Below are 18,518 nucleotides of genomic sequence, written 5' to 3' on the forward strand. Positions count from 1 at the left end.
GTAGTGTTTCCTCTTTATAGTGGTTTTTGTTCCTCTAGCTTCTCAATAATTCTGTGCTTTCAGGTTGTAGTTTTGAATGGTACTTCAACGTCACTTGAACTGCGATTTGATATTCCATTTGGAGTTTCTCCAAAGGTACGATGCAAAATTTTAGTTGGTTTCATAATTTCTGATTCTGAGTGTTGGCTGACTTTTTTTTTTATTTTCTATTTTTTGGGGAGGAAAAAGAAGTTTATCAATGCGTTAGATATGGAAAGATTTTACATAGTGGCAGACTCAAGCGAGGAATGGCTGATAATCTACTAGTTTTAGTTTCCTAACATCTAATTTTTCAGGTTTTAGGTCCAATATGTCCAGGTCATGAGTTTCCTTTACCTCTTCATTTGGCTGAAGTTGGTTACATAAGATGGCGCCCAGTTGGTGATTCTTACCTTTGGAGTGAAGCTCACAGAATATCGAGTATTATCTCCCAAGATGTCAGAGTTGGGTTTATGCGTTCCTTTATTTGCTACCCTTCTCATCCAAGCAATGATCCATTCCGCTGTTGCATTACTGTGAATTGCCAATGCCTGCCTCCAGTTGGTAGATTAAGGAGTGTGTACTCACAGATTGATCAGTCTGAAAATGTTAATGGGCAAACCTCAAGCAATTTGGAGATACCAAACAACAGATTCTTGTATCGGATGGTATTATCTAGTCCAATAGTGTTAAAGAACTATCTAATGAAGACAATATCTGTCACATTAGAATACGCTGGTGTTACACGTCCTGCCTTACTTTCTGAGGTATGGTGCTATTAGCAGCTGCATTCTATGTTACGTTTCCCTTTTTTTGATACTGTTTGGTAGAAAGTCTTTCATGTTATGAAAATTTCTGTCTTGATTTTAACGTTCACATGGTATTGCAGGTTGAAACCTCTTTTTATTGTATTGATTGTTCACATGATGTGTCAATAACTTTCCAAATCAGTGGATATAGACCTTCAACATTGAAGTATCCACGTGCAGAATCATTTAGCAAAAGTGCTAAATTTAGTGGAACAAAGTTCTCAATACCTGAAATTATCCAATTTGATGCAGAGTTTTCTGATGGTATGTTAGAATTGCCACTTCAATTTACATCAAACCATCCATTTCATGTCATGAAAATTTATTAACTAGGTTATCTGAAATGAAATAGGTTCATTATACGTCACAATGGAGAAAGTGATGGATGCAGCCTCTGGAGCTCGTGAAATAGTTATTTCTGTTCCATTTCTATTGTATAATTGTGCTGGATTTCCACTAGTTCTCTCTAACTCTGTCAGTGGGATGAAAGGATATAGTTGTGTCATTCCTTCATGCTATAATTTGGACAAACAGAGCGTACTTGGTGAAAGAAAAGATGGTCTATCTCTTATTTGTTCTGATAGGAATTTATCTGCTGCAGGTGATATATTTTTTGACCCATATATCTTCAAGAAAAAGACAGCATATCATTGAAATCCTTTTTGTTCATTTGGTTAATATTCTTTTTCTCCAGATTCTAGCAATGAAACAAAGTCAGATTCACTTGATTCTATGCAAATGGGATCTAGAAGAGTCATTCCTTGCTTGTTTTCTCCTGATCCACGCTCTTATTCCGGGGAAGTTTTAGTTATACTAAGTATGTACCTGCCTCATAGGGTAGAAAATCTTATAAAACAATCATGGTCTGCTCCGTTCTCCCTGGTCCCACCAACTGGTTCAACCAGTGTTCTTGTTCCTCAACCATCCCTGGGTTCTGGTCATGTACTGTCTGTCTCTGCGATGGCAGCACCATTTTCTGGAAGGACAAAAATTATCACTTTCCAACCAAGGTAAGTTTTCAGTATAATGTTTTAAGCAATTTATTTGTGAGGACTGTCATATAGGCAATCTGTTATAGTGATTGACATATATGCTCTAATTTCACAGATATGTGATTGCTAATGCCTGCAATAAGAACTTGTGCTATAAGCAGAAGGGAACTGATATTCCTTTTCTTCTGGGAGCAGGAGAACATTCTTATGTTCAATGGACAGATACAACGAGGTTTGCTAATTGTCAACAACTTTTAATAGCTACTTATTGACAAAATGCATTTCATTCATTTTTGGGTCTTTGTTCTGGTATCATTCTCCGCATTTGAAAGATATATCATGTTCTATTAAGGGTGTGTTTCATTGTTGGTTAGAAGTTGAGGTTGGATGTTGGGTTGGATGAGATTTTTTAATCAATATTTGATTTATAATGTAATATATATGATTAAAATAAATTTAAAATGTATTAAAATATTTTTAAAATCTATATCTCAATAAATATTGTCAAAGAATAGCTGAGTTATAATGTTGTTGAGATATTTTAGATATTTTATATATTTAGTTTTAGATTTGTTATATTTAGATTTAGATTTGGTCATATCCATTAGATTACATTATTTAGATTTGAGTCTATCGAGTTTGTTTTAGGTTGCCTATATATAGGCTCCTTATTTTGATTATCAAGAACGCAAGCTTTAGAGTTTCCGCAAAATATTTTAACATGGTATCAGAGCTCTAGGAATTTTTCTAGGGAATTTTTCTAGGGTTTTGTAGTCTTGTTCAAGCAGCCTTCGTCCCTGTGTTTTGTTCTGGCCTTAATTGCTGTGAATTTTTCTTCTTCACTAAGTCATGTCTGAAACCATCTCCAAGGGAAAGAATGATATGCCTAAACACTTTGGTAGAGATAACCAAGGGAAAGAAAATAAAGACAATCTTTGGTGTACTTATTGCAAGAAACCCAGGCATACAAGGGAGAAGTGTTGGAAGCTAAATGGTAAACCTCCAAGCCGAGAGTGGGGCTACCGTGGGGGCCAGCAGCAAAGGCCTCAAGCGCATATGGCAAAGCAGCCCAATATTGAGGAAAATCCAGCAATAGAGGGGTTCAATACTGAAGAAATTGAGAGATTGAGAAGTTTGTTGGGGTCTCTTGAGAAGCCTTCTGGAACATGTTCAATGGCTCTTTTAGGTAAATCTGTGTGCATTAATGTCTTAGACAAATTATGTACCAACTCTTGGATCATGGACTCCGGTGCTACAGACCATATGACCCCCACATCTCAACTCTTCCACACCAATACCCTATGTCCAAGTAATAGAAAAATTGTTGTGGCCAATGGTTCCTTAGCCACTGTTGTAGGGATTGGAGATATACATATCACACCTAGTCTTATCCTTAAAAATGTCCTTCATGTGCCCAAACTGTCAAAAAGCCTTGTTTCCATTCAAAAGTTGACTCATGATCTTAAATGCTATGCTGTTTTTTGCCCTTCTTATTGTGTTTTTCAGGACCAGGACTCGGGGAGGAGGATTGGACTTGCTAAGGAAAGGAACGGTCTTTACCACCTTGAACCAATCTAAAAAACCTAAGAGTAACTTGCCTTCTTCTTTCCTTAGTTCCTCGAATAAAGATGCCATTTGGCTATATCACCTACGTCTTGGTCATCCTTCTTTTAGGATTTTAAAAATAATGTTTCCTCATTTGTTCCAAGGATTAGATATTTTTGAATTTCATTGTGACATCTGTGAATTGGCAAAACATATCCGTGCATCTTTTCCTATTAGCAATAAGAGAAGTTCTCATCCTTTTCAGTTGATTCATAGTGACACATGGGGTCCTTCCACTATTCCTAATGTTTCTGGGGCTCGTTGGTTTGTGTCCTTAATTGATAATTGCACTCGGGTCACATGGCTCTTTCTTTTTAAGCAAAAATCTGATGTTAGCAATGCTATACCTAATTTTCATTCAATGGTTCAAAATCAATTTGGGGTCAAAATAAAAAGCTTTAGGACAGGCAATGCTAGAGATTATTTCAATAAGATTCTGTCACCTTACTTTCAATCACAGGGGATTATCCATGATTCATCATGTGTGGAGACACCCCAACAAAATGGGGTAGCTGAAAGAAAGAATAGGCATTTACTCAACACCACCCGAGCCTTACTGTTTCAAGGGAATGTTCCTAAGTCCTATTGGGGAGAAGCAGTTCTTACTGCCACATATATGATAAATAGACTTCCCTCCCATGTGTTACAAAACAAAAGCCCCGAGGCCCTTCATAGCTTTTACCCTCACTTCAGAACCTCAAATGGCCTCACTCCTAGGGTATTTGGGTGTACCGCCTTTGTTCATGTCCACAAACAACATAGAGGGAAGCTAGACCCTAGAGCCATCAAATGTGTTTTCCTCGGTTACTCATCCACTCAAAAGTTACATCTCTGCGGATGTCACTTTCACATAAAATAGACCTTTTTTCAAGTCGTCTCTTTAGGAGGAGATTTCAATGATGGAATATAGTACTTGTGAGTCTTTCGAACAACTTAAAACCCTTGACCTTCCGCATGTGCCACCCCGCAGTCACTCAGAACAAAACCCTCCTCATGTTCCAGTTGAACCTGAGTCCTCTAAACCAGTCACATCTTAGTCACCCGATCCTGTCACTGAACCCATATCATCTCCTTCTCCAACCAGCATCACTCACAATTTTCCAAAGTTTCCTCGGTTGTATTCAAGGAGAAAGACTGTTCCTGAACTGACACAAGTCCAAGAATCCAATCCAAATTCTGAGAAAGAAATCACGGTAAGATCAGATCCACCTTTACACACACAATCTGTTGAACAGTCCATTGATTCAACTACTGTTCTGGATCTTCCCATTTTGGTAGAAAAGAAACTAGAGAATGCACTAAAGGACCACTCTATCTTCTATCTCACTATGTCTCTTTTAAGCCCCTATCGTCAGTCCAAAAGGGATTCATTATGAGTTTGAACGCCATTGCCATCCCTCACAATGTGTCTGAGGCATTGTCAAAAAGGGAATGGAGGGATGCTATGAGAGAAGAGATGAATGCATTAAAGAAAGAATAAAACATGGGAGATCGTTGATAAACCAAAGGGAAAAAACATTGTTGATTGCAAATAGATTTTTACATTAAAGTACAAGGCTGATGGATCCCTTGAAAGATAAAGCAAAGTTAGCAGCCAAAGGATACACTCAACCTTATGGGGTGGATTATCAAGAAACATTTGCTCCAGTTGCAAAAATGAACACAGTAAGAATTTTGTTATCATTGGTTGCTCACTTTAATTGGCAACTGCTACAATATAATGTTAAGAACGCATTCCTACATGGTGACTTAAATGAGGAAATCTACATGAACATTCCACCAGGATTTGAAGGGGACACTGGTAACAAGGCGTGCAAACTGAAAAAAGCCCTTTATGGGTTAAAACAATCTCCTAGAGCATGGTTTGGTAGATTTGCAAAATTCATGAAGGAATTTGGGTATAAACAAAGCCAAGGTGACCACACGCTTTTCATTAAGCATTCAGCTGTAAGGGGAGTGACTGCTCTTTTAGTCTATGTGGACGACATCATAATGACTGGAAATGATGAGAAAGAGAATCATGAATTAAAACTGAGACTAATGAAAGAATTTGAAATAAAAGAACTAGGGAAATTGAAGTATTTCCTCGGTATTGAGGTGGCATATTCTAGACAAGGGATCTTCATGTCTCAACAAAAGTACATGCTTGATTTATTGGCAGAAACAGGGAAGATTGGGTGTAAGCCGATTTCTACTCCAATAGATCCAAACTATAAATTGGGAGAAGCTAAAGAAAAACCAGTTGTGGATAAAAGAATGTACCAGAGGTTGGTTGGCAGACTTATATACCTTGCTCACACTCGACCAGACATAGCATATTCTGTAAGTTTGATCAGCCAATTCATGCATAATCCAAGAGAACCTCATCTTCAAACTGCTTACAGGGTACTGCACTACTTGAAAGGCAATCCAGGGAAAGGAATCTTGTTCAAAAGGAATGACACTCTTACTTTGGAAACCTACACCGATGCTAACTATGCTGGCTCCCTAGTGGATAGAAGATCAACAGCAGGGTATTGTACTTTTCTTGGAGGTAACCTAGTGACATGGAGGAGCAAGAAGCTGGCTGAGGATCATTTTGGATGATTTGAGAGTCAAATGGGAGGGTCCTATGAAGCTTTACTGTGACATTAAGTCAGCTATTAATATAGCCCATAATCCTATACAACATGATAGGACAAAGCATATTGAAATTGATAGACATTTCATCAAAGAAAAACTGGAGGAAGGGTTAGTATCATGTCCTATGTTCCATCAGAGAGACAATTAGCCGATGTTCTAACAAAAGGGCTTAACAGTTCGAGTTTCCATGATCTTGTATCCAAGTTGGGAATGGAAGACATCTATTCCTCAGCTTGAGGGGGAGTGTCAAAGAATAGCTGAGTTATAATGTTGTTGAGATATTTTAGATATTTAGTTTTAGATTTGTTAGATTTAGATTTAGATTTAGTCGTATCCATCAGATTGCATTATTTAGATTTGAATCTATCGAGTTTGTTTTAGGTTATCTATATATAGGCCCCTTATTTTGATTATCAAGAACGCAAGTTTTAGAGTTTTCGCAAAATATTTTAACAAATATATATTTAATATAAATGTCATTATGTAAAGAATAAAATTATATATAATATAAATCAATAAAATATATATTTACACACTATTAACATAAATTAATTTTATATAAAATAGAGAATTTTGAATGTATATAAATATGTTTATTTATCAAGAAGAGAAATAGAAATACAAAATTATAAGTGGATCCTGTCTTGAGAAATATTTGTGAAACAAAAGTTGGGAGAATATTGCGAACCATGAATTGGAAGCTAACCAAACAGACCCTAAATTGTTAAAGTTTCTATGTGATCAATCAGTTTTTCCCATTCATATGCCCATATAAAGATGTTTGAATTTTTAACATCTTTTTCATTTTTCTTATTATGTTTTAAGTTTGCTATAAATTCCGTCTGGATGATGTACATCATTCTTGTTGGTTAACTTCTGTAACTTTTTATTTTTATCTTGTCTTCAGAGAGCTACTTCTATCTGTTCGCTTTGACGGGCCTGGATGGGAATGGTCTGGCTGCTTCCTCCCCAAGCAGTTAGGCGACACACAGATAAAAGTACGTAACTACATCACCACAGGTGTGATCATGATGCATGTAGAAGTGCGGAGTGCTGATGTTTCTGATGGAGGTGAAAAGATTGTTGGAAGCACAATTGGTAACTCCGGGACAAACTTGATTATCTTGTCTGAAGATCATACAGGTTTTATGCCGTACAGGATTGACAACCATTCAAGGGAGGTTAGTTGAAACTTGATTTTGTGCTTTGTTGTGCTAAAACTGTTCATAAGGATTGAGCATGGGAATAGCAAAGTGAAGTATATTCAACACCCAGTGCTAAATTTATATGTGTGTGCGGGCGCGGGCGCGCCAAGTTTCTTATTCATGATTCATGAATTATGATATCCTCTGAAGCTTCATATCATGTGCTCTTTGCTTAACATCACTACTTGATAACATTGCTGCTCTGGTTCTTTCTAGAGGTTGAGGATTTACCAGCCGAAGTGTGAATCTTTCGAGTCAGTAATTTATCCTTACACATCATCTCCATATGCTTGGGATGAACCATGCTATCCACATCGCCTCACTCTAGAGGTATGATTATTTTTAATCAAATTTACTGGCATCTTCTGTGGATAAATCTAACCTGGAAAATTTTCAGGTTCCAGGCGAACGGATCTTAGGATCATATGCCATTGATGATTCATCAGCACATTCACTTGTGCACCTACCTTCAACGTCAGAGGTATAAAATTTGTGCTTTATTGCTTCTTCCCCACTACGATAATATTCTCTCTCCTACATATTTCATCTACATAGTGTTCCCCCCTCCTATTTATCTATCTTTTCATTTGTTAAGAGTAGAGAGTTTTGATGTAGCACTATTCATTATCTTTTCACACTGTTCATCTTCAGTTGTGATGAGTATCTAATTTCAAAAACAGGAGGATATGCGAAGTTGTTTTAGTACAGCCTGATGTGGAATGTGGCTTGGGCATTATGCTAGTTCTACTACAACATTTTGGTTGTATTTTATAGTGTAAGAGAAATAGAGGAAAAACATTATTTTATTCTACCAGAAAAGAGAAGGGAAGAATAATATATATAGAGAGATGTATTTAGAAATCTATCCCAACAAACTATTAGGACTTCTAAGAGTTTTTGTAAATATGTTTGCAAGTTGATTATCTGAGGACACATACTTAAGTATCTATAGATCTAGATAACACTTTTTCTCTCTGATAAAGTGACAATCTATTTCGATATGCTTTGTTTGTTTATAAAATATTGAATTGGATGCAATGTGTAGTGCTGCCTGATTAACACACCATAATTTCATGTTTGTCGTATCATAGAACTTAGTTCACAAAGTAATTGTTTAATCAAAAGCAGCTCATATGTAGCTAAGGCCAAGCGTAATATTCAGCCTCAGCACTAGAACGCACAACCACGTCTTGTTGCTTACTTTTCGAAGATACCAAATTATCTCCAACAAACACACAATAATTTGAGGTAAAACATCTATCACCTGGAGATCTTACCCAATCGGCATCTGAATATCCAACAATTTCATAATAACCCTGATTTGTATAAAAGTAAACCTTTTCTGTGAGCCCCTTTAATATATCACAAAATACGCATAAGTGTCTTTTAATGAGAGTCATATGGTGACTGCAGAAACTGACTCACTACATTTACTACAAATGATGTATATGGCCGGGTCATAGTGAAATAATTAAGCTTTCCAACTAGTCTTCTATATCGTCCAACAACAACATCAATCAATGGCAACCCTTGTCCAGGGACCAACTTTGTATGTGGATCCAAAGGAGAATCCACAACCTTACATTCATTCATTCTTGTTTCTTCTAACATATCAAGAACATACTTTCTCTCAGAAAGGATAACACAATTCTCTTTTGATTGTGCAATCTCATGTCTTAAGAAGTATCGTAGTGGTCTCAAGTATTTGGTCCGGAAATGTTTGTGTAGATGCTCATTCAACTTTGTAATGCCATCTATATCATCTCTAGTGATGACAATATCATCAATATCGACAATTAAGTAAACACATATGAACATTGCATCATACCAAATTCTTGAATAACAAAACTGAAGCGTCCTAACCATGCCCGTGGAGACTGTTTCAAGCCAAGGTATGAGCGATGAAGGCGACATACAAGACCATATTCCCCCTAAGCAACAAAACCAGATGGTTGCTCCATATACACCTCTTCTTAAAGTTCACTATGCAAAAAATATTTTTAATATCGAGTTGATGAAAGAGCCAACCATGCATTGTTGTCATAGAAAGAAAAATACGAACAAGAGAGATTTTGGCAACTCGGAAAAAGATTTCCGTATAGTCTTCTCTATATACTTAAGTAAAGCCCTTTGCAACATATCGAGCTTTGAGTCGATCGACGCGACCATCAGGGCCACCCTTGATCGCATAAATCCAAGCTACGGGTGTTTTTTCCAGTGGCAGTAGAACCAACTCCCAAGTATTGTTAGCATGCAAAGCAAGCATTTCCTCCACCATGGTCTGACACCATCCTCAATGACCCAGAGCCTCACGCCAAAAGTGAGGAACTGAGATGGAATCTAAAGCAGTCACAACACTTCACATAGAAGGAGATAAACAATGATAACTAAAATTATAGACAGGGTTAGGATTGCGAGTGGACCAAATACCTCGACGTAGGACGATAGGTGACGGTGGAGTCGCAACCGGGGAAGATGACGGAACCGAAGATGAGTCATCAATGGGCACAAGTGACGATGAAGTAGCTATGTTCTGACATTGGCATGTATGCCGTCAATAACCTGAAGTGGAGACTTGGGAATAGAGGCCACTGGAATAAAAGTCACAGGTATTGAGGATAAAGCTGATAACACTCCGAAGTATGGTGGTGACTCAAAGAACGTGACATCTGCACTGAGGTTATATTGACGAGTGAAAGAAGAATAACATTTATATCATTTGTTAACACGAGAGTATCAAGAAAAGCACATTTGATTGATCGATGACGTAATTTCTCCAAACCAAAAGAATGGTCATGAACAAAGCATATACAACCAAATATACGGAGAAGTAAATGGTATAATAAGGACACATTACGCTGAAGATATGCAATGAGAATCTTATGACCTAGTGAAGTAGATGAAAGACGATAAATAAGAAAGCATGTTGTAAGGATAGCAGTAGCCAAAAATTGAAACGGTATATTATAATGTAAAAGAAGGGTACGAGCTATTTCTACTAAATGACGATTCTTGGGCTCAGCAACCCCATTTTGTTGTGGCAGTGGAAGAGTAGGATATCGATGAATAATCCCCTGAGAAACACAAACTCACTAAATGAGAGGGAAAAATTTTCTCTACCGTTATCATTCGTTAAGACCTTAATAGAGGTATGATAAGTTCTTGAATATAGTAAGTAATTCAGACTTTTTTTTCATTAGATAAACCCAAGTACATCGACTGAAATTATCGCTAGAAGTAACAGAATATTGAAAACCTGGACTTGACTTTGAACGACAAGGACCCCAAATATCTGAATGTGCTAATGCAAAAGGTTCAGATGCTCTAATATTGACGCACTTTGGAAAAGTAGTAAGAGACTGTTTTCCAAGCTCGCATGACTTGCATGGTAACGAAGACAATGGATGAAAGATTAGGAAAAATACGTTCTAATTTTGATAAATTGGGATGACCTAATTGTTGATGGAACAGTTCAGGAGACTCAATAGAGTAGAAAATAGACAATGAGACTTATTTAGTATATAGCCCATGAAACTCACATCCGGCACCAATCGTCCACCCCTTGCAGTCCTGAATAACAAGGAACTACTAGTCAATAAAATAGAACAATCTTAATCTTTTGTAAGTCGACTAACCTATGAGGTTAAATGGACTCTGTGGTACATAAAGGAGAAACACAAGAGATAACTTGGGAGATATACAAACTTTACCAATAGCTTGAGGATATGCTTTATTACCATTAGCCAGAGTGACATGTGTTAGTGGGTTTGACAGATGAAAAGTAAAAAACAAATAGGGATTACCATACATATGATTGGTTGCACCAGAACCTAGAACCCATAAGCCTAATGTAGATTGAGAAATATCGACCGATGAGGTCTGGGTATAAATAAGGTCTGGGCATTAGGAAAGGTGTCGGAACTAGTGGAGGATGACTGCTTATAAGCCTGAAACTGAAAGAAATCATCATAATTGGCATGACTTATAATAATGGAGCTAGGGGATGTAAATTCATTTAAATTAGTAGCAACTGTATTTTTCGTACGAAAAGAGCGCCTATGAAGACTATAGCAACATCCTTTAGTATGATTATTCTTATGACAATAGATACACTTCAAACGTAGATGTCTAATGTCAATGGGCTTAAACGAGTCGGGCATAAGAAGTAAAAGAAAAAAAAGAAAGCCCAACAGAAAATTTGGCATGGACAACGGTAGCGCATGGCGGCACGTGTGATACGCATACAGAGGCGGCAATGGTCAACAACACTGTCCAATGTATCGTGTAGAGAGGAACATGCCGGTATGGCGTGTCCCCGAAAAGGGTGCCAGAAAGAGGTCGAAAGTCGACCAAAATGAAGCAGGCGTTATCTTCCGGTGGTGGCCCATGGAGGCGCGTGCGGCGGAAGATGGAGGTTTTCTCACCGTGGTTGGAGGCGTCCGAGTGCTAAGGGTTGGATTATGGTGTTAGTTGGGTGAAAAGATAACTCAAATTGGTAGCAAAGAAAAATTAGGATTTTGATTGGATTAAGGTTTAGGTGGTGGCGGCAGCTGGAAAATATGGAAGTCTATGTAAACTTTAGTCGACTCCGATACTATGTAGAGAAATAAAGAAAAAATATTATTTTATTCCATGAGAAAAGAAAAGGAAAGAATACATATATATATATAGAGAGAGAGAGAGAGAGGTATTTAGAAATCTATCCTAACAACTAAGTTTAACTATATCATAGATACGGATATGGATATGGATGTAGTTATAGATATAAATGTTGATATATATACGAAGCTAACAAGTCTAACATATACCAACAGGTTTACAATTTGATAATTGACGATCTATGTGCTGCTAAAGCGCACTGATGTCCCTCTCTGTAAATGTTCAGCCACCTGTTTAACATGTTTTACATTAATGCTTCTATGTGCTTGATAAAAAACTTTGGTTTGATAACTAATGTCTGCCCTGTAAATTTTCTTTCAGAAGCCTGAAAGAAATTTGCTCATTTCAGTTCATTCTGAAGGAGCAATTAAGGTATGTATGGTCTTCTCAATGAACATCATATATGTTAATTATTGATAATAACTCTGCATTGTTTATGCCAGGTTCTCAGTATCATAGATTCAAGTTACCATGTTTTGAATGATCTCAAGAATCTTAATATTGCTCAGATGAAAGATAAAGGGAAACAGACGCAGAAGTATGAATCCTTTGTGAATTACAAGGAGAAGTTATCAATTGATGTTCCCTTTCTCGGAATATCTTTGATGAATTCTCATCCTGAGGTATTGTTTCACATAAAGAATGACTTTTGACTTTTTAATCTATTTGCACTTATACTCATGCGTGTCTTAATGGTAAATTGACAATTTCTGCTCATCTATTATTTTGTAGGAGTTGCTCTTTTTGTGTGCTAAGAACACAAAACTTAACTTTGTACAGAGTTTAGATCAACAGCTTTTCTCCCTACAAGTGGAATCATTGCAGATTGATAATCAATTACATACAACTCTGTATCCTGTGATCCTGTCCTTCAATCTTGGTAACAAGGGAAATTTGGGGAATCAGATGAAGCTTAGAGATAATAATGCAAAACTCATGACTGGAAGCATGAGCCAAATTGCTTATTCCAACTTGCATGAACCAGTGTTATGCTTAGCTGTTGGCAAATGGAGAAACACTGATGCATCACTGGTTTCATTTGAATCTATTAGCCTTAGGTTAGTAATATTTTAGGGAGTTATCTCACTTTTATTTTCCTGATCTCTTGTTGATGAATTGCGCCTCCTTTCGCAGAGTAGCTGATTTTTATCTTGAGATTGAGCAAGAAATTGTGCTGAGATTGTTTGAATTTTGCAAGACAACATCTTCAAGGCTGCGGAGCAGAGTTTTCCAAAACGTGGATTCCTCCCTGAATATGTTGTTCCCTGACTCAGAACTTGTTCAGTATTCTTCATGGTTTGATGAAAGGCAATCCAATAGTATAGGCACAACTCCTATTTCTAAAGATTATATAAGTTTGTTTCTGCCCCATATTGTCCCAATTGGAGCTCCTTGGCAGCAAATTGAACTTGATGTGCAGAAGGAGAAGAAAATATATGTTGAACTGTTTGATATGGAGCCTATTAAAGTGACATTGAGGTTAGCTGAAATTTAATTGCATGACACTCCATTCCTGTTATTCTTTAATACATCTGATATTAAATTTTCCTTATGGCTTTACCCATAATGATTTTCTTCTTGCAGCTTTTCAAGCAGTCCGTGGATTCTTAGGAATGGTGTGCTTACATCTGGGGAATCTCTTATTCATGTAAGTGGAAAAGTTGTTGATCAATATCTACATATTGCAATGTAGTTTCAAATAACACAATTCTCACTTGTAAGCAAAAAAACAAAATGTATATTATTTTTTAACCATGCAGGTTTAAATAGAAAAGATATGGCAATTAGTTAGCTAAATTACAGGAATTAATTAGCTAAATTACAGAAAATTAACTAGCTATAAAATAGAAATTAAAACTTATTAAAACAGGAATTAAATCTAAATTAATACTAAATAACTGACCCTAACTTACAGCCATATTGTTTTAACCACCTAAATATACTTTTTCTACATGTAGAAAATTTATTATGTTACTTATTCCTCATATTGACGTCTTTATTTACCTTAGAGAGGTCTTATGGCTCTTGCTGATGTCGAGGGTGCACAAATTCATTTCAAGCAATTAATCCTTTCACACCAGATGGCTAGCTGGGAATCCATCCAAGAAATCCTTGTCAGTCATTACACACGACAGTTTCTACACGAAATGTACAAGGTATCCTCCTTCCTTTCTCTGTTTCACTAGTCCACTGTTTATATATACTACTTGCGTAGCATGCAGTTTTTGTCTTCATGACATCAATAAATAAGGACTTGATTTCATAGTACTTATGGGTAGTATTTATAGGCCATCATTCTCATTTTTAAAGATACAGCATGAACTAGTAGTTCTATAACAATGCTTTAGAGGTCAAAGGAAACAAATATTCAGTATATACATGCTTCTATTGTTTGAGTATTCACATTTAAGGTACCTATTTCCATTAATTCCTTGCCTTGATAAAAGTTTATTATATTTGACATGTGTTTGAAGGTTGTTTTATTTTTGTGAGAGATGAACAAGAAAGGGGGTATATTGTATTCACTTAACTTGATAATTTGCAATACAATTACATAAGTATATATAACCATCTATTGGTTAGATGAAGAGATGAAAAAGAATTACTGGGCCAGGGAAACAAAAGTGGACAAACACACCTCAATATCAGACACTAATTCTAACTCTAAGCAGCATCTAACACCCCCCCCCCTCCCCCCACCCCTCTAAAGTATGCTCGCTCCAAGCTTGTCATAAATGCGGATTGATGATCTTCCTAAGTAATATCTACAGGTTTTTGGTTCTGCTGGAGTTATTGGAAATCCTGTAGGATTTGCAAGGAATTTAGGTCTAGGCATCAAAGATTTTTTCTCTGTTCCTATCTGGAGCGTTTTCCAGGTATATGGCCCTAAACAATATGTTATGGTTTCCCAAACAATGGTACTATTAACACAAGATTGTCTTTACAGAGCCCTACAGGACTTATTACTGGTATGGCTCAGGGTACAACGAGCCTTCTCAGCAATACTGTTTATGCAATAACTGATGCTACTAGTCAATTCAGCAAAGCTGCACATAAGGTACTTGGTTTTCTTGGTAAACTTGGAAGCACATCCTTCTTTACCTTTAACAATTTTGAACTTGATCTCAAAAACTTTCAGGGTATAGTGGCATTTGCATTTGACAACCAAGCCGAGACAATGATTGAAGGACAGAACAAGGGGATTGCTTCCCAAAGCAAAGGAGTGATAAATGAATTCTTGGAGGTGCATTATATGTTTGGGTTATTACTTTATGATTTTTGAAGTGCCAGCTATATACATCCCTGCTTATATTGCAAATTCTTGAACCTATTTCTGTTCCTGTTTGAAGAATTTGAATGTGGTTATTCGACTCCTCATTCTTCCTCTGGTGTTAATGGAATCTAGTTCTTTTGAGGTTATAGTTCATAGTTGATTTGGAATTCCATCTCTACTACAGAACACTATATGAGAGTTTCTTCTTGTTCAGCTCCCAGCGAATAGCAGGGCTCAAAATTTGATATTGAAAATCTTGAAAGTACTCAACCGAAGATGCCTTTGATATGGACCCAATTCAAAATGTCCAATATTTGATGACTCAAGTTTTGTTTCTGAGCCACAGCTTGGTAAAAAGCTTCTTTATTTCCTACTTCAGGGACTCACAGGAGTACTCCAATCACCCATCAAAGGGGCTGAAAAACATGGCCTGCCAGGTCTATTTTCAGGTACCCTTATTAGCATAGCGAAGTTTGAGTTGATTTGCAGGAGGTTGCATATTAAATCAAACTAATTTTTTTATTTATCGGGCTCAGGTATAGCGGTGGGTATTACTGGACTAGTGGCAAGACCTGCAGCCAGTTTGCTTGAAGTCACTGGTAAAACTGCACAAAGCATCAGAAACCGTAGTAGGATACGCCAGATGGGGTATCGGTGCTTTAGAGTCCGTTTACCAAGGTCTTTAAGTGCAGATTTACCACTGAAGCCTTACTCGTGGGAGGAAGCAATAGGAACATATGTTCTTGCTGAAACGGATGAAAGTCTGAGAGAGGAGACACTAGTTATGTGCAAAGCACTCAGTCAAAGTGGCCAATATGTGGTGATCACACAAAGACTTATACTAGTAGTTAGCTGCTCCACTTTAGTCGACTTGGGCCAACCCCACTTCGAAGGGGTTCCTCCTGATCTTAATTGGGTGATGCAATCTATAATCGGATTGGATAGCATAATTCTTGCTGACAATGAGGGGCAGGTGGTGCACATTGTGGGAAGTGGTTCGGATAAATTATCTAGACAGAACTTTCAGAGGCACAAAAGTGGGAGCGAACAACCAAAGGGGAAGGCATTGAAGAATGTACATTCTCCACTGCCCCTTCTCCAAACCAATATAGAATTCACAAACCCAGAAGAAGCCGACGAGTTCTTGAGAGTAGTGATGTGCATGATTGAAAGAGGAAAAGTGCAAGGCTGGGGCTCTACATATATATTACAACAGAGCAGCATAAAATAGTAAGTAATTAGCCGCAATTACGCTATCGAATTTCTTGAAGTAACTATTCCATTGCTTGAATTGGGATTTTGTCTTCCTACTTGATTGTGCAATAAATGTTACCAGTAAGTAAAAGCCCATGCTTCCTTGATGTGCTGTTTTTCCTTTTTTTTTTTGGCACAGGTTTCTGCAGTATAGTGTGTTGTTTTGCGATCATTGAACATTTGTAAATGGTAGATTAGAGATGCAATGGTTACAGAGAAAGTTGCTTTAGTCATTGTTGAAGATTGGATTTCAGTCATATCTGTATATGTTGATCGTATGCAGGGCTTTATTTTATGTATATTATTATAACAAACATATGTTTATATTACATTAACCATTTATTTAATTTAAGTTTTTACTAGTTTAAATTTTAAACCAACTCGCAACTGACATTCAAATTAGAGTTGGCAATGGGTCGATTTATTTCGGGTTGAATACTAATACTTTAAACGGGTTAAATTACTCAACTCTAACTCGACCCATTTATTATCGTGTCGTGTTCGTGTTGACCCGTTTATTATCGTGTCGTGTTCGTGTTGACCCGTTTATTATCGTGTCGGGTTCATATTGACTCGTGTTGACTCGTATACATAATTAAGTCAAAATTCTTGATTCAAATTAGATTATTTTTTCGTATTGTCGTGTTATATTATTTTTCATTGGTTCGAGCATAATGTGTACAATGAATTAGGTAGAATTATTTTAGTTTAAATTAATATATGAGCAAATTATTAAATTATAATTATTTGACATATATAATAAATATATTAGTTAATATTAATATATTATAACCGGGTTGTCGTATCGGATTCGAGTTGAAAGCTTCAATTCTAACCCGACTTGTTTATTATCATGTCAGGTTTGTGTCAACCTGTATATATAATCGGTTGAAACTTTTGACCCAAACTCAATTATTTCGTGTCCTGTCACTTTTTGTCAACTCTAATTTAAATACACCAAAAGGCTCTCTTTCAAAAATATCAATTTAATTAGATTCTTAATCTCTTATGGATTGGATATACTATCTCTCTTCAATAAACTAATATTTTTATCTGCAAACTTTCATCGTTTTTTTATAAAATTAGTTTAAGTTAATTGTAAATATATATTTATTTATATTATATAAAAATTTATTATTTGCAAAAGGATATTCATATTATATACTCTCTCTGTCCCACTCAAAGTGTCAATATTACTATAAATACGACAATTTAAGTAAAGTATAATTAGTAAGTAAATAATTAAAAAGCGGTATTAGTAAAAATAATTAATTTATAATAAAAATATTAAGATTAAGATAACAAAATAATTTAATTAAGTTTAAAAAAATTATAAATTATAAATTTTAAAATGTGATTAAAAGTATATAATTATATATATAACAAAAAGAAACAAATTATACGAGACTAACTAAAAAAAAAATGGACACTTTTATGTGGGATGGAGTATATTTTATTAAGATATAATTTTAAAAATATTTAAATATATATTTTAGATTTATTTTAATCGTATACTCCCTTCATCTCATCCTAATCTACACTTTTTTCCATTTTAGTTGTCCCACATTTTTCTATTTTGAATAAAATTTATTAAATCAAAACATATTTAACAAATATAAATCAACTTAATTAACTACATTATATGATATCATACATTATGTAATATCCACTCAAAACGTCTTTATTTTTATCAATATCCTAAAAAAAACATATAGTTTTATCTTACATTAAAACTCCAACACTTTTATAAAATTAGTTAATATTAATTATAAATAAATAAAAACATCTTGTATTTACTTGTATTATAAGAAATTTTATTCTTTACATATCCATATTGTATATATTTTATTGTGATATAATTTTTAAAATATTTAAATACATATTCTAATTTTTTAATCATATAATTAAATTTGTTTTAAATTATTAATAGAATTAGTTACATAAAAAAATAATAAATAATATTATTAATTATTATTATTAATTAATTAAACACCATTACCTCAAATATCGAATATCGTGCCACTAATGATAAAAGTCAATTATCTTGGAATAGAAGGAGTATAAATGAATTGATATTTCT

General features: G+C 35.6%; 1 protein-coding gene across 1 annotated transcript in view; it reads left to right on the forward strand.

Moving 5' to 3' along the window:
• Positions 1–16,800, forward strand: part of LOC127244726 (uncharacterized) — a 57,415-nt gene extending 40,615 nt beyond the window's left edge. Inside the window, exons 30-50 of the mRNA XM_051265205.1 lie at positions 64–135; positions 336–785; positions 908–1,091; positions 1,180–1,428; positions 1,522–1,837; positions 1,935–2,051; positions 6,954–7,227; positions 7,468–7,581; positions 7,649–7,732; positions 12,232–12,282; positions 12,354–12,533; positions 12,643–12,968; positions 13,045–13,389; positions 13,495–13,558; positions 13,920–14,066; positions 14,682–14,786; positions 14,858–14,968; positions 15,050–15,154; positions 15,564–15,633; positions 15,721–16,414; positions 16,578–16,800. Of these exons, the coding sequence (XP_051121162.1) occupies positions 64–135; positions 336–785; positions 908–1,091; positions 1,180–1,428; positions 1,522–1,837; positions 1,935–2,051; positions 6,954–7,227; positions 7,468–7,581; positions 7,649–7,732; positions 12,232–12,282; positions 12,354–12,533; positions 12,643–12,968; positions 13,045–13,389; positions 13,495–13,558; positions 13,920–14,066; positions 14,682–14,786; positions 14,858–14,968; positions 15,050–15,154; positions 15,564–15,633; positions 15,721–16,414; position 16,578 (4,059 nt within the window). The 3' untranslated portion in view covers positions 16,579–16,800. The remainder of the gene's footprint in view (positions 1–63; positions 136–335; positions 786–907; positions 1,092–1,179; positions 1,429–1,521; positions 1,838–1,934; positions 2,052–6,953; positions 7,228–7,467; positions 7,582–7,648; positions 7,733–12,231; positions 12,283–12,353; positions 12,534–12,642; positions 12,969–13,044; positions 13,390–13,494; positions 13,559–13,919; positions 14,067–14,681; positions 14,787–14,857; positions 14,969–15,049; positions 15,155–15,563; positions 15,634–15,720; positions 16,415–16,577) is intronic.
• Positions 16,801–18,518: the final 1,718 nt, after the last annotated feature.

The sequence above is a fragment of the Andrographis paniculata genome, unplaced genomic scaffold, assembly GCF_009805555.1.
Source record: "Andrographis paniculata isolate CXL003 unplaced genomic scaffold, ASM980555v1 Contig21END, whole genome shotgun sequence".
Classification (NCBI taxonomy): domain Eukaryota; kingdom Viridiplantae; phylum Streptophyta; class Magnoliopsida; order Lamiales; family Acanthaceae; genus Andrographis; species Andrographis paniculata.